Genomic DNA, 26,180 nt, shown 5'->3' with positions numbered 1-26,180 from the left:
TCCATCATTAGGGAAATGGTTAAATAGTTGTGGGTAGTTACACCATGGTATCTTATACAATAGTTAAGAGGAGCTAGATCACTACAAGTATCAATATGAATAAAACTTGAAAACATAATGTTGGGTGAAAAAAGTAAGGTACAGTATGATATTTTTATATAATTTGGAACACAGATGAATAGTTTATATGGTTCATATTGTTAGACACCTGGCTGAAATAAAGCTATGCAAATGTAGAATATGTAAGAATACACAGCAGTCTCAGAATTATAATTGAGGAAAGCGGGAGGAAGGAAGGAGACCGAGAACGTTTCTGCTGTATCTATAACATTTTGCTTCCTAAAAATAATTTAGAAGCAAAAATAGCAAAATTTTGTTAACGAATTTGAGTGGTGTGTTCCTGGGTGTTTGTTATTGTTCTCTCTCCTTTTCTGCATGTTTTAGATGTTGAAGAAATGACATTAAAGGTAAAAATAAGGAAAGTCAGGTTGGAGACAGGTCAAGGAAGCCTTTGGGTGTAAGAATGAGAAGCTGGGGTTTATTTTATAGATATTAGAGATCCATTGAAGGTTCTTGAATGGGGGGTGAAATGATCAGAGGGAAGCTGAAAGATGCTTAATTTGATATGATATGTTTAATGGCTTTGAAAAGAGATTTTGGATGGAGGGTGCATGTTATTATACATATATACTTGTATACATATTAGTGGTGAAAGATAATGGGGCTGGATCAGGGAGATTAATACAGGAATGGGAAAAAAGAAAAGAAAAGATGGATAAATAGATGAGTGGGTCGATGGATGAATGAATGGATGGATGAGTGGTTGAGCAGGTTGATGGGTAGATGGATGGATGAAAGAAAGAATGGATGAGTGCATGGGTAGGTTGATGGATAGATGGGTGGATGGATAAATGGATGGGTGGGTGAGTGTATGAGTAGATGGGTGAATGGGTGGAGAGGTGGATAGATGGGTGAAAACATAGGCGGAAACATTTTTGAAATGCCAATGCGATCCTCATTTACATCCTGTCCACAAATAATTCAAGTGAAACAGAATATCAGTTTATAAAATGACAAGGAGGTTAAAGTGATGTCTCAAGTCAGTGATTCAGCAGTAATAAGTGATCAATAATGCTTTGAAACCAACAAATAAGCCTAACAACATCCATAGTCACCTTGAAGATAATGTAGAGAGGGAGAAAATGGCTCAGAACTGAGCAGCTTCATGTTTTCATAGATACTGGCTTTTCAGGAAGACAGCCCTGTCACTTTCCATGACATGCATGCAGGCTCTCACCTTACCCTCAGCCATAGCTCCTGATCTGTGAGTGACTCTTGGAGAGAGAGCGAGAGAGAGAGAGAGAAAGATATATATCTATATATTTTATATATAATATGTATATATAAGATATATATACACACGTATATGTATATCTATAAGTATGTATATGTATATCTATACATATACGTATATACATATCTCACACACGTATATGTATATCTATGATATATGATCTCTATAGATATATATCTATATATGATATCTATTTCTATATCTATATATATCACACACACGTATATGTATATATATTTTATATATAGTATGTATATATAAAACATCAACATCAGAGACACAGTCAAGAAAGATTACTACTGAGTATGTGAGTATGTTCTGGGCTCACAGAGATTCAGCCCAACTTTCTACACCATCCCCAGCAACCTTGGTTTGGAAGCCAGGATAGGGCAGGATTGAGTCACAGATGACAGGAGATTCTGCAAAATGGCATGGGCACTGTGTGTTATCTGACATTTATGATGATCTAAAGCGGAGCCTTGTAAATATCAATATACTTTCTATACTAAGGCAGAAGAGTATTCATGTTTGAGAATTATTTTTAGTTGTTTGGGGAAAGAAGACCTTAAAGGTGCTTAGAGTGCTAGCTTTCCCAATGGAGGCAACACGATGGAGAATATCACATTCACTAGCTCTATGGCCTTGGGCAAATTACTCACCCTTCCTAAGCCTCTGTGTTCTAATCTTCAAAATAGGTTCAACAATAGTGCCTTCCATAAAGAGCTAATCTTAGGCTTACATGAGATATTGTCTCATAAAGCAGTTAGCATTGTGCCTGGCACATGCTAAGAGATCAAGAAACAATAGCTATTATTGCTATTAGCAACAATGGTATGTATTGTAAGTATATAGTAAGTAGTATTAGTAGTAATTATACTAAGAATTATTACTAATAAGTATTGCCATTATTAATAATATTTAGTATTATCAATAGAGATCCAGAAAGTCCTACCCTGACCACGTCAGGTCACTTTTCATAACCATTCCAAGATATATACTTGGACTTCCTCAGGCCTATTATGTAAAGCAGTTCTGAAAGTGAAGCTTTCAGCATAAGCAGGGTCCCAAAATGAGGCCAGGAGTAATTGCAGGGAAAGGAATTGCTGGCCACGGTGCTAGACTCACTGCCTCCGTGCCTGCCTGGGCTCCTGCATGTGCATGAGTGAGCCTCACCACTGCCAAGAACATCCAAGTGGTTCCAGGGCCTTCCTGCTTCTTTGCAGTCCGACATCCCAGCCCTGGCAACAGTAGGAAGAGCTAAGGACTCGAATCTACATTCTTGAAAAATGAGTAGATGACAACATTTGGAGTTCAGCAACAGGAGGCATAAATTAGTGTGGGAAGGGAAGGAGAATAGGGAGGAGTCCAGGAGCAGGGAAAGGAAGAAAATGGGAGGCAGAGGGGAAGGATAACAAGGATCGGCATAGAAGGAGGGCAGGAATCCAGCTAAGGAGGATGTTTGGAGGCAGGGGTTGGCGCCAGGATGGAGAGCCGACAGCCCGGTTATTGGCAACCCAAGCCCTAGCTAGGAGTGGGAGTGAGCTGTTAGCTGTTGGAGCCGCTGTATTCAGGGGTATGCTGACCTTCCAGGACAGGCTGGAGAAGTCTGATCCTCTGAGACATGCCTTTTAAGCCTTTGCTTTGGAAATAAAAACACAATCCAGTCGCTTTGGGAGATAGCCTGTGCTTACATACATCATGTATTTAAATAGGGAACATCAGTGGGTCTCAAGTTTTGTGATTTGATGAGAAAACAAGTCGAAATGTGGAGAAGCAGTGGGTAGGATCTGGGCATTTAGAACTGAAGGAGACAAAGGATTTTATTGTTGTTGTTGTTGAGTTGTGTTTGTTTCCTATTGTTGTTTTTGAATCCCGGAACTAGGAAAATCATGAAATGTCCCTAACAGTAACCCAACATGAGACCATCTACTCAAGCAAAGGTGAGAAAAGAGAGCTAGGGGGGCTGGCTGAAGTAGTGTTTGATAAGACGGGAGAAGAGAGGCCCAACAGGGATAAATGAGAGTTAACAAAGGCCACCTGTCTTACTCCTGCATTACAATTTTCTAAAAAAAATTGTTTAGGATGGTCTTATTGGGAGAAATAAAAGGGGGTATGTGTGTGTGCATGTGTGTCTGAGAGGTCTTGTCCTTCAGACTCAACGTTTTTTAAGATGGTATTATTTTTTAGACATAGAGGGTGATACTAGCCCTGGAAATAACCCATCTTTGAGTTAGAGGGAGATAGACACATGCCCTTTAAAAACAGCTTTTCAGGACGGTCACAGTGGCTCATGCCTGTAATCCCAGCACTTTGGGAAGCCGTGGAGGGTGGATCAGCTGAGATCAGGAGTTTGAGATCAGCCTGACCAACTTGGAGAAACCCCATCTCTACTGAAAATACAAAAATTAGCCGGGTGTTGTGGTGCATGCCTGTAATCTCAGCTACTTGTGAGGCTGAGGCAGGAGAATCGCTTGAACCCGAGAAATGGAGGTTGCAGTGAGCCGAGATTGCACCACTGCACTCCAGCCTGGGTGACAGAGCAAGACTCTGTCTCAAAACAACAACAAAAGAAATAGAGCTTTTCGACTGTAACTCAAAAAGTCATAGGACCTACTGTGAGGTTTTTTTGAGAGTTTTCCCTAAAAAGCATGATGATCCCTGCATTGAAAACAAAATCAAATTATACAGGGCAAGACTTTCATGGCAAAATAACTGATTTAATGCAGAGCTGTGTATGTAAAGAATTTTGGGGCCGGGCGCGGTGGCTCACGCCTGTAATCCCAGCACTTTGGGAGCCCGAGGCAGGTGGATCACGAGGTCAACAGATCGAGACCATCCCGGTCAACATGGTGAAACCCCGTCTCTACTAAAAATACAAAAAATTAGCTGGGCATGGTGGCGCGTGCCTGTAATCCCAGCTACTCAGGAGGCTGAGGCAGGAGAATTGCCTGAACCCAGGAGGCGGAGGTTGCGATGAGCCGAGATCGTGCCATTGCACTCCAGCCTGGGTAACAAGAGCGAAACTCCATCTCAAAAAAAAAAAAAAAAAAAGAACTTTGTCAGCTGATTCCATGTTGACATGAATTAGTGTTTGCTTGATTTTTTTTGCAAAGAAATAAGAGTCAGAGATGACCATCCTTTACTCCTCTCTAATGAGCCCATCCATAGGCATTTATAGAGTTCCTTTTGTATGCAGGTTTTCGTAATCAGCATCGTGGGAAACTCTCTGAAGCCAGAGTTCTGGTCTTTAGGGAGCGTGTGCTCGAATTAGTCCTTTTGCAGGAACTCTTTGAAAGCCGATGCTTCATGGAGGGTTTTCAGAAGGCCATCTCACTCACTGGTCATTTTGGTGTCTACAGACTGATATAAGTATGGATTACATCATTAGTGTTCTTTCAAAGAAGCAAAAATGAAAATGTATGGGATCCTGTAAACTGATAAAATTCAGAGGTGAATCTTCTTTAGGCACCACTAGATCTAGGGTATGAAAGGTTCTGGCTATCTGCCACGGTGGGCACAGTGCTGCAGGCAGTGCAAGACTTCTGCTGACCCCTTTAGCAACCCCAGGGGAGAGATGATCTGAGAGTGTGGTTATGAGAAAGCTCCTAGGGAAGATTTTTCATTGGCTTAACCTGGAACACGTGTTTGTCTCTGATCTGATGACTGGAGGCAAGGAGCTGGAGCCTGGTCAGACCCTGCCCCCTGCCTGATGATCTCATGTGACCAGACAAACAGGCGCCTATTCCATCTACATCTCATCTTCTGTTAGCAGAAGGAGGAAGGGAGAAGCAAGACATGGTCATCATGGCTGGTTTATTCCTAGCAGAGCAGGTAGGCTAAAGAAGATGAGATCTACCTGTAAGTTGGGGCAAGGCCCAGAGATGCAGATTTCTGCACAGGTGATGAGAAAGTGCATTGGACAGGTAGGTGGTGTCCAGAGGGCATGGCCTCCTTTGTACCTTCCTTGTGGTCTGGACTCATCTCCATTACAGCATTGCGATGACTTCTTTTCATTGTGTGTCTGTATCTTGAACTAGGTCCTAAGGAAGCAGATCATAGTAAGTTGCTATGAGTGCCAACTTTGGAGTCAGACCAATCAAAAAGCTGAATCTTGGCTCTGTCATTTTCTAGCTGTGCAACCTTGGGCAAGTTGCTCAGCCTTTCTGAGCCTCCAGCCCTCCTTTATCTGTCAAGTGGGAATAATTATAATAGTTACTATAAAGATTTAAATTAGATAATACATGGGAGTGATTTTGGATAGTAGTCAACAAATGGGGCCAGGCGCCATGGCTTATACCTGTAATCCCAGCATTTTGTGACACCGAAGCTGGCAAATCACTTGAGCCCAGCCAGGAGTTCAAGACCATCCTGGGCAACATGGTGAAACCCCATCTCTACAAAACTAAAAATATTAGCCAGGTATGGTGGCATGTGCCTGTAGTTCCAGCTACTCGCGAGGCTATGGTGGGAGAATTACTTGAGCCCAGAAGGTCAAGGCTGCAATGTTTGTACTCCTCCACTCCAGCCTGGGTGACAGTGAGACCCTGTCTTAAAACAAAACAAATGGGAAGTGCTCCATAAATGCTAGAGCAGGGACAGTGTCTCATTCAGCTTTGTGTCATTAGTGCCTAGTTTAGGCTGGTATATATGGGGTAGTCAAAATAAACACCTGTGTAAATGGAATCAAAGCTAGTGAATCATGGACCACAGAAGGACAAGAGGCCACCCCTTTCCTGAGAGGCCCCACTAGTGTCTGGTCATAAACTCAGATACCTCCATGGGCTGTATGGGGCACATGGCTGGGTGGAGGGAGAAGCTGGGCACTGTGGTTACCTGGACCAGCAGTAGCACAAGCCCGGACTGAAGCGGCCACCATACTTGAAACAAGGGCTCGGCATTGCTGGATCTTCTAGCATTACCAGAGATGCTGAAAATCAGTACTTCTGCAGGAAATTTCCTGAGTTTTCAACTCTGGGAAAGCATCCAGATGTTCTGAAAGCACTGAATGACCAAATAAAACACATCTGTAGGCCAAAGAAACTGCCACTTGGAAGCCTTGGTCTAAGGCAGTGTTTCTCAATCAGGGCAGGAGAGGGGGAGTTTTATCCTCCAGGGAACATTTGGCAATGTCTGGAGGTAATTTTGGCCCCCACACAGGTAGGGAATGCTACTGGCATCTCATGGGTGGTGGCCAGGGATGCTCCTAAACATCCTCCTATGCACAGGGCAGTCCTCACAACAGAGAATACCTGGCCCTAAGGGAGCTGAACTGGCCTTAACCGAAGACAAAGAAGCAAAGGAACCAGGCAGAGCTGGGGTTCCCTGTGCTCATGGTGGCTGACCCTTGAGGTTGGCCAGCCTCATTTTACTGGCTTATTTGAGCATCAAAGAGAGGGCTGTGCTCCGTCAACCCAGAGGAGCCACAGCTGCCATGGCTGAACCCTCCTTGGCCCCATGTCACTATTTTCCACCATCCACACACTCCCTGTGCATGAAGGAAGCAGCCTGCCACCCCGACACCTGCAGGCATGAAAGTAATGTGGAAAATGTGGGCAGTGAGAGCTAATACATTATTCCTAGGGTTCCTAAGGGCTGTGTGTGGTATCTGCTGGAGATCATAGGGTTTGGGCTTCCTGTTCCTGGTGAAAATTTTGGTTTGAGTTCCTCATTCAGTAGTTTCTGGAACCGTAGTTGAGAATATTTCCCTTCTCAATCAACCCCAGCCAAAAAAAAAGAAAGCATGCCTTTGAGTTCTGCTCAATTGAGTATTTGCTGAGCACTTACTCTGTGGCCAGCCCAGGACTTGATGCCGGGTGGTTGGTGAGCAGGGAGGCCCCGGGCAGGTTCCCTCTGGCAGCTTACAGTCCTGGGGAGGAGACACAAAAACCTGATCTCCAGCCCCTCTCATTCAACCCACCATCCATTCACTGGTGTCTTCATCTTCCTGAAGCACAGCTTTGGTCATCTTAAACTTCTGCTCAGCAACCCGCAGTGGCTCCCAGTCCTGCTCCGAAGGAAGCTCGCACTCTGTCCGCCTCTGTGATCTGGCCCAACCTCTGTCTCAGGTTTATCTCCTGCTTACCTGTTGCCAAACTTCTCTCTTTATGAACCAGTCTTTCCACCATCCCCAGACTCCATGTCCCTCACCTAGAAGGCTGTCTCTGGTCATTCATGCAAGCTAAGAAGGCCCTGGAAGTATCCCTTCAGTCCTCTTTGTCACTTTATCTCACATCACATCATCCTTTACTCTCGCATGGCCCTGTCCGTCTCCTGCCTTAGAATTGTGTTCTTGACTCTACCCTCCGAAACTGGGAGATTCTTAGGGGAAGAGTTACTAAAAAATTAGATTTTATATTCCCTTTTCTGAGCAACTTCCTAGCCTTGTCCTTGGCATCTTGTGGGTGTTGATTCACCCTGTACTGCTATTTCCCCGGGACTTCATCTGTGCCCCATATGGTGCTAGGTGCTGCCATATGTGTTATCTCTTTTCATGCTCACAGGGACTCCATGAGACCCATGACATCATCTCACGTTTACAGATGAGGAAACTAAGTCTTAGAGGAAATGTCACTTCATTCATTCATAGATTCATTCAGCAAACATATATGCACATACACATATACATATATACACACATATAGACATATACATATACATATATCTATGTGTGTATACATACATACATATATGTCTATATGTGTGTATATATGTGTGTACATATATATACACCCACCTCACATACATACACACATATTTTTGTTGTTGTTGTTGTTGTTTTTGAGACAGGGTCTCACTCTCTCACCCAGGCTGGAGTGCAGTGGCCTGATCTCAGCTCATGACAACCTCTGTCTCCCAAGCTCAAGTGATTCTCCTGCCTCAGCCTCCCGAGTAGATGGGACTACAGGCATGCACCACTACTGTGCCTCGCTAATTTTTGTATTTTTAGTAGAGACGGGATTTCACCATGTTGGCCAGGCTGGTCTTGAATTCCTGACCTCAAATGATCCACCACCTCAGCCTCCCAAAGTGCTAGGATTACAGGTGTGAGCCACGGCACCTGGCCAGTGTTTGTTTTGTTTTGCTTTTTGAGACAGAATATCACTCTGTCACCCAGGCTGGAGTGCAGTGGCACGGTCTCAGCTCACTGCAACCCCTAATTACCAGGCTCGAGCCATCCTCCCACCTCAGCTTCCTGAGTAGCTGGGGCCACAGGTATTTGCCACCACACATGGCTAATTTTTTGCATGTTTGGTAGATATGGGATTTCACCATGTTGCCCATGCTGGTCTCAAATCCTGGGTTCAGGTGATCTGCCTGCCTCAGCCTCTCAAAGTGCTGGGATGACAGGCATGAGCCACTGTACCCAGCCAAGCAAACATATTTAATGAGCATTTAATATGTTGCAGGCTCTGTTACATGCAGAAATGCAGGAATAGGGGAGTGAGATGTTGCAGATTGGGTCCTTCAGGATGCAGACCCTGAGACATCTGAATTTAGCTTCTAGGAGAATGATGAGGGAGTGTTCTCGGGATCAGCTACTTGGAAAGGCAGGTGAGGCAGCAGGGTGAGGTCAAGCTGTGATGCAGGCAGCCTTACTGTAGGTCCTAGCCAGCCCAGTGCGGAGCTTTTTTAAAGCTTTTGTTTTCAGTTCAGGTGTGCATGTGCAGGATGTGCAGGTTTGTTGCATAGGTAAATGTGTGTCATGGGGGTTTGTTATACTGATTATTTTAATCACCCAGGTATTTAGCCTAGTATCCATTAGTTATATTTCCTGATTCTCTCCTTCTTCCCGCCCTCCATCCTCCAGTCGGCTCCAGTGTGTGTTGTTCCCGTCTATGTGTCAATGTGTTCTTATTATTTAGCTCCCACTTATAAGTAAGAACTTGTGGTATTTGGTTTTCTGTTACTGTGTTAGTTTGCTAAGGATAATGGCTTCCGTCTTCATCCATATCCCTGTAAAGGACATGATCTCATTCTTTTTATGGCTGCATAGTATTCCATGGTATATATGTATCACATTTTCTTTTTCCAGTCTATCATTGGTGGGTATTTGGGTTGATTCCATGTCTTTGCTATTGTGAATAGTGCTGCAATGAACATACACATGCATGTGTCTTTATAATAGAACAATTTATATTCCTTTGGGCATATACCCAGTAATAGGATTGTTGGGTCGAATGGTATTTCTCACATTAGGTCTTTGAGGAATTGCCACACTGTCTACCACATGATTGAACTAATTTATACTCCCACCAACAGTGTGCAAGCAGGGAGTTCTAAAGATGGAATAACCCTTCAGAGCTGTCTGAGGTGAGACAGGAAGAGGCCGACCTCTATGCCCCACAATGATCAGTCTTTGGGTAAGGGCCACACTCAGAAGGAGGTGTATACTGGTGTCATTTTGTCCTCTGGGGCCATCCCGGTACAGTGCTCTCAGCTGAGGGCTGTCTGCCTGCAGCACTCCCAGCAGATGGGAGATCTGAGCATTCACTGCCATAGAGAAAGTCTCTTTACCCTCATTGGGCTGACATTGAAGCTGGGGAAACAAATGATAAATGAATAAACAAGTAAACAAATGAGATCATTTACAAGTGCAGAGAAGACATAAAATGGTGCTCATTTTACAGTCAGGAAAGTTAAGATGCCAAGGGGTTGAATGACTGAAAGCCCTGCTTCCAAACCAGGTCTCTGTGGCCCCCATAGTCACCCCCTCTGCTGCCCAACAGGCCTGTGCTAGCTGTGTAAAGCCTCAAAAGTCAAGCTAGGAGCTGGGCCTTGATTCTGTAGACAATGAGGAGGATTTAGAGGAATAGGATAAGTCCATTTCCAGGAAATTTCACTGGCACAGGCCTGCAGAACAGACTGTAAGCTCGGAGAGACAAGACCTAAGGATTTTGGTAAGAGGTGCCTCTTAACAAAGTGATCAGGGTCTGCAACGATGATGTGCTTGCTATGGGAACTGGTGGTGGAAAATGGGACCAAATCCCTCAGGATGCTTTTGGCTGCAAGTAACAGAAACCCAGCTGAAAGTGACTTAATCAGTAACTACAGAAGTGTAAGTGTGCTTTCTCTTTTGGTTCTAAGATCCCTGCTGGTAGCAACTGGGCTACATGCATGGGCTACATGCATTTTTTTTTCTAGCACTCAGTAGAAAAGCTAAAACTTTCCCTTTGACCATGGAAGTCTTTCTTTTCCATCCAGTAAAGTCACACACTCACCCCTGAACTAATAACACATACCAGAATCTACCATCTTGAGTCGGGATGGCATCTAGTTTCCCTTGAAGAACTCTCCTGGAGGAATGAATTCCTGGGCAAATTCCTGGATCTCTTAGGAAGTAGGAAGGGCAAGAATAGATACTGGGAGGTAGGGGAGGCCAGCTTGCCTGTTACTCAGAAGAAATAATTGGGCAGTTTGCAGACAGGACCCAGTTACAGATTGGATTGAGAAGGAGGAATTTTAAAAAGTATCAAATAGAACTCCTACATATCCAGTTGACAAACCCAGGAAGATACTATCCCATTGGCCAAAACTGAAGGGATGGGGGAATGGTTCACCTTTGGGTAATTTGAGTTTGATGTGATGAGGGGACATCTAGATCCCACCCGTTTTGCAGCAGCTAAAGACATAGGTCTTTGACCTTGGGCTCAAGGTCTCCTAGACAGGACAGATCCCAGGAGAGAGGCCTGGGAGATGACAACATGGCTTCTGGTCACTAAGAAGTGGGAGCTGAAGTCAGGAGCATGTGGGGCCAAGAAGGCAAAGCTGGAGGGAATTCTGAAGACAAGACTCTTCCCACAGAGCTGCCTCTAGGGTGGGGTCCCTGCCCACGTGCACAGTGACAGGACACAGGATGTTCACTGCATCAATGTTTGAGATAATAAGATACTGGAGGCAATGTAAATATCAATCCCTAAGGAACTGGCTAAGTTAATTATGATATCTATGGTATATGGAATCCCAAGCAGCTGTGCAAAAAAAGGGATGTAAGAGTTACACGATGGAAAAATCTCTCAGAGGTATCGTTAAGTGAAAAAAGCAGGATGCAAAGGAATGTATGATATGCTCCCATTTGTGTTAAGAGAGAACATATGATATGCAAATATATGCTTGTTTATTCATAGATTATTTCTAGAAAGTATCAGAAGAAATTTTTCATAGCCATTGCCTCTGGACTAGGAGGAGCCTTGGGAGACTTATTCTTTACATTTTACCTGCTGGCTGTTAGAATTTCTTTAACCATGTGCCTTTATTACCTATGTAAAATGTTAGATCATAAAAATAAACACATAAGAAACAAGATCTTGAGTGTCAGAGACGTTTGGGAGTTTGAGGACCAAGAGGAGGCCACTGGAGGATGTCAGAGAATCTGGAGTCAGCAGTGATGGGGTAAATGGCAGGAGGAGGGGTCACAGGGGAAACTGAGGCACTGATTGTTCACTTGAGAGAATCTTGGAGAATAGGAGATGGGGATAGCTAATTTGGTTCATAGAGTACCTGTATAAAAATCACAGAACACTGCTGAAATTCCCCAGTGAGCTGTACACAGAGGGTTCTGCACACCCTTTGCTGCAGTTTTGGACCTGGTCTCCTTTCTTTACCTCTCAGAGCTGAAAGGAGATCTAGACAGGTCTCTGGAATTACCCCCAAGGTTTCTGCTGTCTGTTAAGAGGTCTGGCACAAGTAGAGACCACCTTCAGAGGAGTGATTCTTGGCAAGCCAAGCCTGGAAGCTAAGAAAAAGGGCTGCAGGTGGTGAGGGGAAGGAGCCTGAGAAGGCATCATTATGATACTAAGCCTTCATGAACTACCGCTAGGTTCAGGGGTTTCTCATCTCTGCAAGAGTGGGAGGAAGGCTGGTCTTTGCCTGTCAGGAGCTGGTCCAGCTATGAGGCTGAGGGAGCTGGAAGGGAGAGCAGGATGCTGCAGCTGCTCAGGTAGCTGAGATCATGGCTCCTATCATCAGTACAGAAACTTAACATGATGGTCTAGGCAAACAGGGAGAGTGTCTTGGTTCTTTTAGGCAGCTATAACAATACAATAAACTGGGTGACTTATAAACAACAGAAATGTATTTCTCACAGTTCTGGAGGCTGGGAAGTCTAAGAGCAAGGCACTGACAGATGTGATGTCTGTTGAGAACTGCTTCCTGGTTTATAGAGGGCACCCTCTTGCTGTGTCTCCACTTGGTGGAAGGGGCAAGGTAGCTCTCTTGGGTCCCTTTTATAAGGGCACTGTATTAGTCTGTTCTTACATTGCTATAAAAGAATACCTGAGACTGGGTAATTTGTAAAGAAAAGAAGTTTAATTGGCTCATAGTTCTGCAGGCTATACAGGAAGCATAGCGCAGGCTCCTGGTGAGGTCTCAGGAAGCTTCCAGTCATGATAGAAGGTGAAGGTGGAACAGGCATTTCACATGGCAGGAGTGGGAGCAACAGAGAGAAACTGGGAGGTGCAGGTGCCACACACTTCACACACTAAGGGGATGGCACTAAGCCATTCATGAGGGATCCACCCCCATGATCCAACGTCTCCCACCAGGCTCCGCTCCAATGCTGGGAATTACATTTCAACATGAGATTTGGCAGGGACAGAGGTTCAAATCGTATCAGGCACTAATCCCATTCATGAGGACTCCACCCTTATGACCTAATCTCCTCCCAAAGATGTCACCTCCTGATACCACCATGTTGGGGGTTAGGATTTCATAATATGAATTTTAGGGAGGACACAAACTTTCAGATTATAGCAGAGAATATTTTTCAAAATCATAATCACAATCATAAATTAAATAATTCTAGACTCTTCAAGCTGCATGGAACCTAAAGATAATTTTCTCACTGTTTTCTGAATTGTGTCCTTAAATATCTTGAAAGCCACTTCATGGAAACAGGACTATGATCAACAAAACTACACACTACACCTCCTTCTTAGAAAGTCTCCATGCAAGGAAGGATATAAAAGGCACTGAGAATTCCTGCAGTAAGAAAACTTGTCTATCTTTGTTCAACTAGCTTTTTCCCAAATGCATGTAGTCTTAGAAGCCCCTGTCCCCCTTTTTTAGCATAGCACCTTGCAATGATCTCCAGACCATGCTTTGGGAAGTGTTGTTTTAGTTTATGCTTTTTATTTGATAGGTGGGGTAGCTAAGGCTCAAAAGGGGAAGTGATTCTCCAAGGCCACACAGCCAGTTGGTAAAACAGTGGAAATGAGAAGCTAGATCTCTTGCCTTGTGCCCTAGAGGGCTTTCTGCCAACCTGTACTGCTCCTGTCCCTCATTGGAACAGATACCTTGACAGTGTGGACCTGCCACTGTGTCAGGATCCAGGCAGTGGTAAGACAAGATTAGGTAGACCAGGGGACCAGCACAGGGGAGGCCTGAGCTGAAATTTGGAGTCAACTAAGGTTAGGGCATCAGTTGTAACCAGTCCTTGAAAGCTAGGAAGGCTATGTCCAAGTGGGTGCCAGCTGATGATTCTTATTCAAGGAAGACAAGCCTTCAGGAAACATCTACTGGAGCAGTGGTTCCCAACCTTTTTGACACCAGGGACCAGTTTTCTGGAAGACCATTTTTCCATGGACCAGGGTGGGGTGATGGTTTGGGGATGATTGAAATACATTACATTTATTGTGTATTTTATTTCTATATTTTTGCATTATAATATATAATGAAATAATTATGCAACTCACTGTAATGTAGACTCACTGTGAGCCCTGAGCTTGTTTTCCTGCAACTAGATGGTTTTATCTGGGGGTGATGGGAGATAGTGACAGATCATCCAGCATTAGATTCTCATAAGGAGCAGGCAGCCTAGATCCCTCACATGTACAATTCACAGTACGGTTCAAGCACCTATGAGAATCTAATGACGCCATTGATCTGACAGGAGGCAGAGCTCAGGTGGTAATGCCCACTCACCCTCCACTCACCTCCTGCTGTGTGGCCTGGCTCTTAATGGGCCACAAACTGATCTGTGGCCTGGAGGTTGGGGACTCATGTTCTGGAGGACCTGGTATGTTTCCTGGAGGACTTGAGAATTATCATTAATCTCAAGAGAAACTCGGATGCTGGATCATTGTTTCTCAAACTGTGTTCTATGGAACCCCACTCTCTAGCCATTAATGAGGATTGTGCAAGGAACTCAGACCCTGGTCATACCAGCTTAGGACACATAGAATTAAAGAAAAATTCTGTGGGGCTTCCCTACATCTTCAATATGCTACTGTCACTGTGAGTCACTGTGGTAGGGAAGTGATGTGGAGGGTTCCCCAACTCATATAACCAGGGAATCCCATCCACAAGGAACCTCTCTCTGTGGGTTGGTTTCATGGACATACGTTGAGGAATTTGCATGTAGATCAATGAGGTTTATGCTGATTTCTGTACCCCTTCCGACCCCACCCAAAACATTCCTGACCTTTCTGTGTTGAAAAGAGATTGGTAAATGTAGCCAGCAAACTTCTCCTTTTCTGACATTTGTTCTTCCATATTCCAGAGCAAGGAGATTGGCCTGCAGATGCATGAGGAGCTCCTGAAGGTGACCAATGAGCTCTACACAGTAAGTTCTGCCCAGGCTCGCTGCTGTTTTGGGATTGGGTTTCCTGTCTTCATCACCAGAGCTGAAGGGAGGAGAAACAGAGGTCTGGAATGACCCCAAGCCATTTTTTGCTGCATATTATGCTGAGTGACAGTAGGTCATCATGTCAGGATGTAATAACTCATAGCCCCAGCTTCTAATTCTGTACATTTGGGGCAGGGCCTGGGCATTTCTAGGGTTTTGAAGTCAGGCACCACAGGCTTGAGTGGAGGCCCTTCCTTATGACTGCGGGACCATAAGCAGGTGGGCAGTTTGTCTGGGTCTCAGTTTCCGCATCTGCAAAATGGAGCACGGTTCCAAAGACCACGTGAGGTGATGGGGTGAGCCTGCCTTGCCATCTGCAAGGCATAATTTCAGAACATCACAGTGTGGCCCAGAGCTGACTTCATTACCTGCTTGGAGTCAACATCTAACTGTGCTTGAGATGAGTTTTGGAATCCAAGAAGGTGAGTGAATAGGGGCACCAACACATGCGGCGATGATGCAGGGACTTTCAGATTGTGCTTTGGGGAGGAGTGTGGGGAGCCCCATGGAGAGGTGTGGGAGAGGGGTGGGTAAACCCAGCAGGTAGACCCCAGGCCCCTGCCCCCTCCCCCAATCAGAACAGTGGAGAATGGTTATGTTTTAAATAGATATGTGCCCTATATGGCTTTTCATGAAAGGTGTGTCTGTATGTTGGGGAGAGTCTGTTGCTAAAATTATCCCTGGTATGAGGGGGAAGAACAGCAGGCTGTGAGAAGCCCCTTCTGTTCAGTTTTGTTATCTTTCTGTGTTTATATCCTGTGTGGCCAGCAGGTGGTAAATTCCTCAGAGGCACTGAGAGCCTTTGCAGGAGGGCCTGGACCTCAGGTCAGAAAGCCTGCCTCAGATCCCAGCAAGCTACAGAACTCTAGACAAGGAATTTTTTTTTCCCTGGGCCTCAGTCTCCCAATCAGTAAAATGGGGTGAGAGTTCTTAAATAAAAGTTGAAACTTTTAATTCTGTTATTCCAAATTAAGGAGCAAAACTGGGCCGGGCGCAGTGGCTCACACCTGTAATCCCAGCACTTTGGGAGACCGAGGTGGGTGGATCACGAGGTCAAGAGATCGAGACCATCCTGGTCAACATGGTGAAACCCCGTCTCTACTAAAAATACAAAAAATTAGCTGGACATGGTGGCACGTGCCTGCAATCCCAGCTACTCAGGAGGCTGAGGCAGGAGAATTGCCTGAACCCAGGAGGCGGAGGTGGCGGTGAGCCGAGATTGCACCATTGCACTCCAGCCTGGGTAACGAGAGCGAAACTCCATCTCAAAAAAAAAAAAAAAAAAGGAGCAAAACTTGAGCTGTGGATAGTTTTTAGTTGGGACATTCTTAGGGTAAAGGAAGAATTGCTACTTGAGAATACATATTGCTTTCCATCAGCTGGTCACTGGGGGGCAGAACAGCCTACTGGGTTAAAGCACAGATTCTGAAGCCAGAGATCTGGGTTTGAATCCAGGCGTTAAGTAGAAATACTAGTACCTGCTTAGTGCACATCCTTGTGAGAATTAAAGGAGATCCTATATGCAATGCATGCTTAGAACAAAGAGAAAAAAAGAGCATTCTGTATCAGAAGTTCTGAGTGTCACTGTCATCCTCATCACCATCATTTGCTCATCCTTGATGGGTGTGAAATAGGCTGTTGTACATACTCATGTGGGGGAAGGGTGGTGATAAATGATGCAAGCCTGGCAACCGAATGGGATTGTCCTGTTCAGAATTCTGCAGTGGGTTTGGCCAGACCAGGTGTTCCCCGGTCTAGGTCCTTTTTAAGTTCCTCAGGCTCCACTTTGAATGGGTCACTTTCCTCCATAATGTCAAAACAGCTTAGCCCCATGTCATGGGTTCCCCCAGGCATCCCCACCTAGGTCTCTAACTTTTGCTGTGACCTCCAGCCAGACTCCTCTTCTTGGTGCCCTCTATTTACACCAAATACCTTCTTCCTCTGCTGCTTTTCCCCTGCAGTCCCCACTGTCCATACCTACCTGTTTGTGTCATGCTCATTTTTGAAACTTAGACCAAACCCTACCACCTTCAGAATGTTGTCACCTCTGAGCTTCAAGTTCCTATGGCAGATTTACCAAAATCTCTCGTATCTTTATTGTCTATATCCCATCTCCCTGTTGGAGTGTAAACTCCCTGAGAGTCAGGTCTTGGCTGAGAAACACTGCATGAAAGGCGCAAGGAGTCCATTTGAACCCAGCTGTGTGGCCTTGGGCACGTCCCTTCACTGTCAGTTTCATCTGTGACAAGGGGGCTGCTCATCTTGCCAGTTTGTATACTGGACAAGGCCAGGTGGTGGTCAGAGGTCAGGAGGATAGTGACATCTCTCTGTGTCCTTCAAGGTCCCAGTGCCCAGCGCAGTGGCCTGAATGCAGCAGGTACTCCATGCACATCTCCCTGTGCTGGCTGCAGGGCAGGATGGCTGGATGGAAATGCCGCTGGCATCAGAGACACAGGCCAGGCAGGCTGGCTGGGGCCCCAGCAGGATGAGCCATGCCTTGCTATTTCTACAGCAGCCTGGTGAGGGGCATCAGGAGCTGGTGGAGAAGGAAGGGCCCCCAAGCTCTCTCCTTTGGCTGCACGTGGAAAAGTGAGATCCTCATGGTGCCAGCACACCCCCCGTGAGGAACATTTGTTGACTGCACACTGAGTCTTCAGTAGTTATTCAGAAACTCAGTTAAATTCAAGCATTTGGGGCCACATGCTGTGGGCCCAGAGCTGCAGGAGGCACAGTAGGGGGTCATGAACATTTCAGAGTTTGTCTCTGTCAGAGTCTTGTACATCCTTGGTGCTTCCAGGGTGCTCGGTGAAGCAAAGGAGAGAGGAGGGAGGGATGAATACATGAAAGAAAATGGTCTTACTCCTAAGGAGTTTGGTATCTGGGCAGAGAGATAGGAGCAGTGTATAAAATGTTGATACAACACAAGACAGAGCCTAGTATGTGCTGGACATGTGGGCTCGCAGGGGAGGTGCCTCTGGGCTTGGCTGTGTAGCTTGTCCGAGAGCTCTGTGGGGCTGGACCTTGTTCCCCACAGTATTCCCAGAGCACCTGGCCAGCCGTCCACACACACAGGAGGAGATGGATGCGTATTAACTGAAGGAGATGCACGTGTGTGAGAGATGGATTGAGAGGAGGAAGGAGGGAGGGAGGACAAGAAGGAAGAAAATTCAGAAAAGTGGGCTACCATGTTCCAGGGTGAGCTTTGAGCTTGGTGCTTTTGGATGGGCAGGAATTAAAGAAGCAGAGGGAATGAGAGGAAGAGGGAGGGAGTTCTCAGCAGGGAAGGCAATGTAGGATCACAGCAGTGCACACTGATCATGACAGATCTGGATTTGAATTCCTGCTGTACCCCACTTACCAACTTGGCCCAAGTCAATTAACCTCATTGGCCCTCCTTCTTTTTGTTGCCAAAACAGGGATGATCCTAACATCTGTAGCCATTTGGTGAGTGTTTATGATACATCTCACTCTGTATTAGGTACTTTATATATAATATGTAGTTAACATTCTTACATTTTTACAAATAAAGAAATGGTGGCACAGAGAAGTAAGTGACTTACTTAAAGCCTTTGTATCAGTTACCAGTTGCTGCATAACAAACTATCTCGAAACTCAGTGACTTAGAATAACCACCATTTTCTGTGCTCATGATTCTGTGGGTCAGCAATTCAGGCAGAGGGTTCAACTGGGGCCACTCACATGGCTGCAGTCTTTTGGTCAATTAAAAAAAGAAAAAGAGCCCAAAGTGAGCAAACCCCAATGTGCAAGCACTTTTCAAGCTTCTACTTGTGTCATATTTGCTAATATCCCCTTGGCCAAAGCAAATTACACAGCCAAGTCCAGAGTTATGGGCTAGAAAAGCAAGCTCCCCTCCACCTGCAGAGTCACAATGCGAAGGACCATGCTCACAGCCATGCCAGTAATGATCACCGTCCTCTTTGCAAACAGTTCACTCCGGCCACCCAGCTGCTAATGGCACTGTGTGCCCCAAATTCATGCTTCATTGCTAGGGATTTCTTTTGAGAACTTTCTAGTTACCATGGCTGGTTATACAAGCCTACGTAGTCCCCCTCCTCCCTCAGTCCCAGGGTCATTTCCACAGTCACTGAGGAGCAAATAATGCAGAGAAAGGATTTTCCTGTAAGCCCTACTTTTTTTCTTCTTTAAGTTCTGTAAGGGAGGTGGTGGTGGTCTGTTCAGAGGGTCCTATAAAGTGTAATGATGGTGAAGATAAATTCTAAAGGCCACCCATCACCTACTATAGAGAAAAGGCTTCTCTCTATGTGGGGCTAGGAAGGATGCAGAGGAGACTGCAAGGCTGGGTATTTTGTTCATTTATTCATTCATTCATTCACTCACTCACTCAATAAGCCTTCCCTCTGCCCAGTCCTTATCACCTTGAGGTGCCCTCCCCTCTAAAGCATGCTAGCATGGGTGCTTGTGCACGTGCACACACAAATAGAGTCACACACACACATGCTTACATGCAAATGCAATTTGACACGCACCACACACTAGCATGTATGCACATTAACGCATGCATGTATATACACATATATGCAAGCATGCACACACATATATCCCACTCCACTTCTTTTTCCCTGAACTCCCATCAGCCCAACACAATACAGTCCCTGTTCATGTATTGGCCTGGGAGAAAAAAAGGGTAGAGGTGCAGAATGTGGACCAGTATGGCAATCCTTCTAGAAGAGGCGAATCAAAACAGAACAACTAACATGCTATAAACCCAACTGTGTTTCACTGTTTGGCTAAAAATGTGTTGAGTTTCAATATACCCCTAGATTATGAAATGCATGTGTGTCAGTAACCAGTGAACGTCCAACATCTCCCCACCTATCTCTTCCTCTGTGTTCAGCAGCTCTGCTCCAAGCTGTGGGCGGGCCTTCCAAGCCCAGGTCTGCAGGAGAGGCCCAGTGACTTTGCTCTTTGCCATATGGGGAGGGCCTGAGGAGTGTCCATTCATGCCCAGCAGCAGCTGGTAACAGGTAGACCCTAACTGGAGCCATAGAATCACTCTACCTTTTACTTGTTCAAGCCTTGATTGATTGTATGCGGGCTCAGGGATATGACATCAACTCTGGGACAACAGGCAAATTTTGGCAAAGGTGTCTCCCTCCTCATGACTGTCCTCAGAGATGGAGGTGGTGGAGGGAGCTGAGACTGAAAGCCTGGGTTCTGGTCCCAGCTCCACCCTGGGCTTACTGAGTGTCTTTCTAGGATGGCATTCAGGCACAGACCCACAGCTTCACCCTATCATTGGGCCATCTGTCATTTACTTAGTATTTTTCTTTAAGTTGACCTCCCCTCCCTTTTTCAATTCTCCCAGTGTTAATTAGTGGAAAGTGTCCCTGCAGGCTGAGAGAGCATAGGTTTTAGAGTCAGCTGGGCCTGAGTTGAAGTCCCTGCCACACAGACCCTCCCAACCTAGTCCCTCCCTGGAACATGGGGCTGCTGCCAGCTCATCTGTCTGGATGATCCTGGGGAGAGTGATTGGCATAGAGTGTAGCCCAGTGCCTGGCAAACCTGAGTGCTGAGTCATTGTGTCTTTTATGAAAGAATGAGACATGAATATTTTTCCTGTATAGTTCAGAATCTTTCTTCTCTATTCCCTGTTGCCACTGGGTCAGCCAGAGCCCTAAGAATGTTTAGCTGGAAAACGTGCAACTACCTCCTCCTTCATTTTCCATCCTCCAGGCCTGCTCTCTGTGATGCTGGTTCCATACATGAGCTGGATGACTTTCCTTTTAAAAAAGATTGTTTAATATTTAAATTTAGAAATAGAAGATATAAACACTTGGTTAAAAATATAAATAATTGGGCTGGGTGTGGTGGCTCGCGCCTGTAATCCCAGCACTTTGGGAGCCCGAGGCGGGTGGATCACGAGGTCAAGAGATAGAGACCATCCTGGTCAACATGGTGAAACCCCATCTCTACTAAAAATAAAAAAAATTAGCTGGGCGTGGTGACGCGTGCCTGTAATCCCAGCTACTCAGGGGGCTGAGGCAGGAGAATTGCCTGAACCCAGGAGGCGGAGGTTGTGGTGAGCTGAGATCGCGCCATTGCACTCCAGCCTGGGTAACAGGAGCGAAACTCCGTCTCAAAAAAAAAATAAATAAATATATAAATAAAAATAAAATAAATTAATAAACTAATTAAAAATAAAAGAAGGTACACAGGAAGAAGCATGCCTCCTGAATTCCTCCATCCCTGTATAACCTTGGTTACTAGGTTAGTAGTGTCCAGTTTAGCCATGTCTCCTTCCAGAGATCTTTTATCATCAATCAGCACATGTGTTTGGGCATATCCCACACATTCCTGTTTTATGCAAGTGGTGACAACTGTACTTACTATTCTGCATCTTGCTTTGCTTTTGTAGGTATATTTTGGAGATTGTTTCATCTCATGAATAACTAGAGCCTCCATTCATGTACAGTGCTTATTGTAGGCCAGGGGCTGGTCTAAATGCTTTACATGTACGATCCATTTCATCCTCACCATAACCCTTTGAGGTAGGTGGCATTATTACCATGCCCATCTTAGGGATGAGAGATCTGAGGCACAGAGAGCCCAGGTGGCCAGCTCAGGGTCGCCAAGAGAGGGAGCAGCAAAGCCTGCTCCAGACTCCAAGGGCTTAAGCACTCCCCTACACTACTGATATAAATACATTAAACTATTTATATGACTATATAGAAGCTACTTATCTGGGCTGGGCTTGGCTTTACCTGTAATCCTGGCACTTTGGGAGGCTAAGGCAGACAGATCGTTTAAGCCTAGGAGTTTGAGACCAGCCTGGGCAAAACAGCAAAACCCTGTCTCTACAAAAAAATACAAAAAATTAGCAAGGCATGTTGGCAGGTACCTGTAGTCCCAGCTACCCTGAGCCTGGGAGGTGGAGACTCCAGTGGGCTGTGATTGCACCACTGCACTCCAGCCTGGGTGACAGAGCAAGACCCTGTCTCAAACAAACTTAAAATCTAAAGTTAAAAAATAAACTAGGAATCTGCATTTACTGTGGAAGGAAATGATATTTCACATTAACAGATGAAACACAGTTTGGTATAAATAGAAGCATTCTGTTAGTTAAGTGAAAATCAAGCAGTGTTGTACATTCAAGCTTGTGCCTGCCAGAGCAGCAGGCGAGAAGCTTTGAAGATGTGTGGGCACCAACTGGTTTTTCCTCCTGATGTAATCAGAAGGATCCTCAGAGAGCTGAAAGGGGTTAATAACAGTAAATTAAACAATGCAAGCAGGTACACCTAGAGAAGCATATCTCCTGACGCTTCCTCCGTCCCCATGTCACCTCTGTTACTAGGTTGCTAGTGTCCAGTTTAGCAATGTTTCCTTCCCATGACACTGAAAGTCACCTTGCTAACACAAGTGGAAACAGTGACCCAGTGCCAGATAGTGGGGCTCTGGTACTTGGTTTCCTCCGTCTGTGGAATGAAGGTGTGGAGCTTGAGGAATGTGGAGGCTCCTGCCAGGCTTTGATCATGCCACTGTGCCCTGGAAGGGAGACCAGGGGCCTCCTGGCTCAGACTCAGGGCAGGGCAGCTTTGCGGGGCTGTCACAGCCTGCCAGCCAGGGTGTATGCAGTGTGTCATCCAGGGATGGAACTGGTCCTAAGCAGAATGGAAGAGGTTTCCGTCTAGGTAACCTTCCCCTCTCTTTCCGCTGTCCTGCCCAGACACCCATTCACTGAGAATACATGTATTGATCATCAGCACGTCCAGACCATGAGATGTGGCTGCACGCTATGACAGGTGTCTTAATGGGGATATGACAGTGTGAGGGAACATGGAAGAGGGGGTGATGAAATCTTCTGAGTACCAGGAAGGCGCCAGAGAAGAGATGGTATCTGATCGACAGTGGAGAGTTCCTGAATGCCTTGAGGGACAGAAGGAGCAGCACTTAGAGCAGTGGGAAGCAGCAGCCGGGATGCGGGAGAAAGACTCTGCCCAGTTAACACTGCTCCTGAGTCACTGCACTGAGCCTGGCTGCTTGGGATCAGGACTGATATGGGTAGCTGGGGAGGCTGGAAGGGAAGGATCTACCTTTTGGGATTCATTTAGTGGCAAGGGACTAGAATCCAGTGCAAACTGGCTTAAGTAAAAATGACACTCTATTGAATCATATGAACATGTAGCTCAGGTCTAGCTGGATCCAGTGGCTCACTCACTGATTTAATTGTCTGTCTCACCAATACATCATATACTCTGTGAGGCCAGAGACCCTATCTGTCTTCTATACTGTATTTTGACTATAGTGCACTTGGTATAGACACATAAATAAATATTTAATAATTGAAGGTGTAGCTGTTCTCCCCACCTATGTACTCACTAGATCAAAGGCAGTAGAACTACACTTCCCCCATTTTACCCTTTTCCCTCCTTCCCTCTCTTCCTACCTTCCTTCCTCACTCTTTCCAGTCCACCCATCCATCCACCCATCCATCCACCCACCCACCCACCCATCCATCCACCCACCCAGCCACCCACCCAGCCACCTTTGGGAATCAGTCTCTCTGCCACTTGGTTGGTTTTTCTCTGTGTGGACTTCATGATCTGGCTGGCTTCTTCCATGTGTTGACAAAGATGGTCCCTAGCACCGCAGGTTCTCCTCCAATCAGCCTCTCCCCATCCTCCAGCGGAAAGAGAACACTCCCTTCCCAGTGTTTCCAGCAAAGCACCAGGGTAGCATCTAATTTGCTTGGCTGAACTGCCTATGGCCAGATGAACATAATGTTTATGGATTGGCCAGGCTGGGGTCTCGTGCCCACTCCAGGATTGCAGGGTGATGTCAGCTTCCCATGAACCAAATGTACTGAGAATAGTGGAGGGGAATTTGGGGGATTTCCTCAAAGTAAAATTAAGGGGCTGTTCCCAAAGAAGGAAGACTGGATGAGTCTGGGCAGAGAAAAGCAACAGATGTGCACTGAGGGGGAGTCGCTGGGAAAGGAAGAAGTGGTTCCATTGGCTGGTGCTGAGACACACCTGATGCTCCTCCACCTATCAGAGGCTCCTCAGTCCTGTTTGCCTCCTGCTTTTCTGGGCTAATGCTCACTCTGCTCCCTTTGTCTGGGGCACTCCACCCCCACCCCAAGCCCTGTTCACCCTGCTAACAGCTGCTCTTCCTGCAATGTTCAGTTTAGATGTCACTTCCTCCAGGAAGCCTTCCTGTAATGCCTATACTCCTTTCAGCATTGCACTTATCATACCATGTGATCATCACTAGTATAATTGCCTGTGTCTCTACTGCAGTGTGGATCCAATGAGGGCAGTGACCCTGCATGTCTTCTACACTGTAGTATTGCCTAGCATAGTACCTGGCACATGATGAACTGCTCAATAAATATTTAATGATTGATGGTGCAGCTATCTCCCTACTCCCAAGTATGCTCAGCAGAACAAAGGCAATGGAACTGTACCTCCCTTATTTTACCCTCCCTCCCTGCCTTCTTCTTGTCCTTTCTCCCTTTCATCCACTATCCCATCTACCTGTCCATCCCTGCATTTATCTACCCACCCATCTGTTCATCTGTCCATCCATCCATGTACCCATCCATTCAGCCATATTCATTGACCCATTGATCTTTTGATCTGTTGGTCCAGCCATCCAAACCAAACATTCGTTCATTCATGCAAATATATATTGATACTTGCTGGATACCAGGTTCTGCTCTGGCACAGAGCATACAATCAATAACAAGATACTGGCCTTAGGACTTTGTTTCTCTTTTTTTTCCAAGGTCTTTGTCATGCACTGGCCTAGGGTTTCACCCATATACAAATGTTGGCGGCAGAGAGCCACTGTGCCCAGGGACAGCCTTGTCAGTGGGGCGGAGGAAGCACACAGGGACTGCATCATTGAGAAGCTGTTTTCTCACAACTGATCCTTATCCTGCCCCAGGTGTCCATTTATGGATGCTGTCAACTTCCAGATTCTGTTTGCCTTCTTCTGCATTTAAATGAGGGGCTGAAGGATGATGCAGATAACACTTTGCTGTTTTCAGAATCCAAGGATCAGGGAGGAGGCAAAAAGCAATGTGTGCACAGCAAAAGGCAGTGTGATTACCAGAAGAGGCAATGCTTAGCAGTCAACAGACCCAGCCTGCAGTCTCAGCTCTGCCTGGCTTTTTGTGTGACTTTGAACAGCACTCTTGCTATTTCTGAGCCTCAGTTCCCTTAAATAAGGGGCTAGGACACCGAGATTTATGGAGTTCCTTTTGGCCCTTACATTCTTAGAACACATGCAACTGAACTGGGACCAAGAATAGTGGTCTTAACTTACATGTCCACGTGTCCCTATGAGGTTCTTCCCTAGACTCCCTCAAAAGGGTCTGGAGGGCTGGAAAGTGAACTCCTTACTTGGCATCAAGCGGATGGGTACCTCTGAGGGGCCCTTCAGACATCGCCAGTTCAGCGACTTGGCCTCAGCTGAGCTCCTGCATCTGCCTCTGCCCCTTCCCAGCCCTGGGCACACTGCCACTGGCAGCTGGTCACTTGAGCTGGTCACTTGATAATTTGCAGTTGACAGAGCACTTTCCTCATCTACCCGCTTCTGATCTTTACCAGGCAGGCACGGAGACTACATGCCTCTCCACAGCCACCCAGCAAGTGATGGGAGGGCTGAGTCTCCAAACCAAGTCTCCCGAATTTCAGTGGGCTGGAGGAGCCTTTCACCCTTGTTTTACAGTTGAGAAAAGGGTATGGGGAAAGCAAAACAACCATGTGCTCAACCTTGGCTTTGAACCCTGACTCTCCACTTACCAGCTTTTGTCCTAGAGAAACTTACTGACCTATTCTGGGCCATGGTGTTCTCATCTGTAAAGCAGGGATCATAGAATGCCGATTTCTTAGGGTTTTTGTGAGAAATAAATGAGTTAATATAGGTAAAGTTCATAGAGCAAGGTCTGGCATATAGTAAGTGCTCAATAAAGGCTAGCTGCTATCATGGTTGTTACTCTCATCACACTGCCTCCCAGGACTGGGGCAAGGACGCACTGAAATGCTCTATCACTAGAAGGAGAAAGAGGTTTGCAAACTTTAAAGTAATAGATAAGGTTAAATATTATTTAATGCATCCTGGACTGGCAATATTGAGCAAACTGTTCTAGGCTATTGAGCTAAGGACCATTCATGCTGAAGCCCATGTATCAGGTAATTAAATAAAAGAAACACCTAGAGG

At 45.8% G+C, this 26,180-nt stretch overlaps 1 protein-coding gene across 4 annotated transcripts in view; it reads left to right on the top strand.

The window, feature by feature from the left end:
* SRGAP3 (SLIT-ROBO Rho GTPase activating protein 3) overlaps positions 1-26,180 on the top strand; it is a 255,614-nt gene that overhangs the window by 147,923 nt on the left and 81,511 nt on the right. For all 4 annotated transcript variants that reach the window (XM_012471183.2, XM_012471176.2, XM_021675291.2 and 1 more), the window contains exon 4: positions 14,850-14,912. In XM_012471183.2, coding sequence (XP_012326606.2) covers positions 14,850-14,912 — 63 coding nt within the window. The remainder of the gene's footprint in view (positions 1-14,849; positions 14,913-26,180) is intronic.

Source organism: Aotus nancymaae, unplaced genomic scaffold (genome assembly GCF_030222135.1).
Source record: "Aotus nancymaae isolate 86718 unplaced genomic scaffold, 86718_ANA_hifiasm-v0.15.2.pri h1tg000046l, whole genome shotgun sequence".
NCBI lineage: Eukaryota > Metazoa > Chordata > Mammalia > Primates > Aotidae > Aotus > Aotus nancymaae.
Note: the sequence above shows the minus strand (reverse complement) of the source record. Positions and strands in the feature narration are given on the sequence as shown.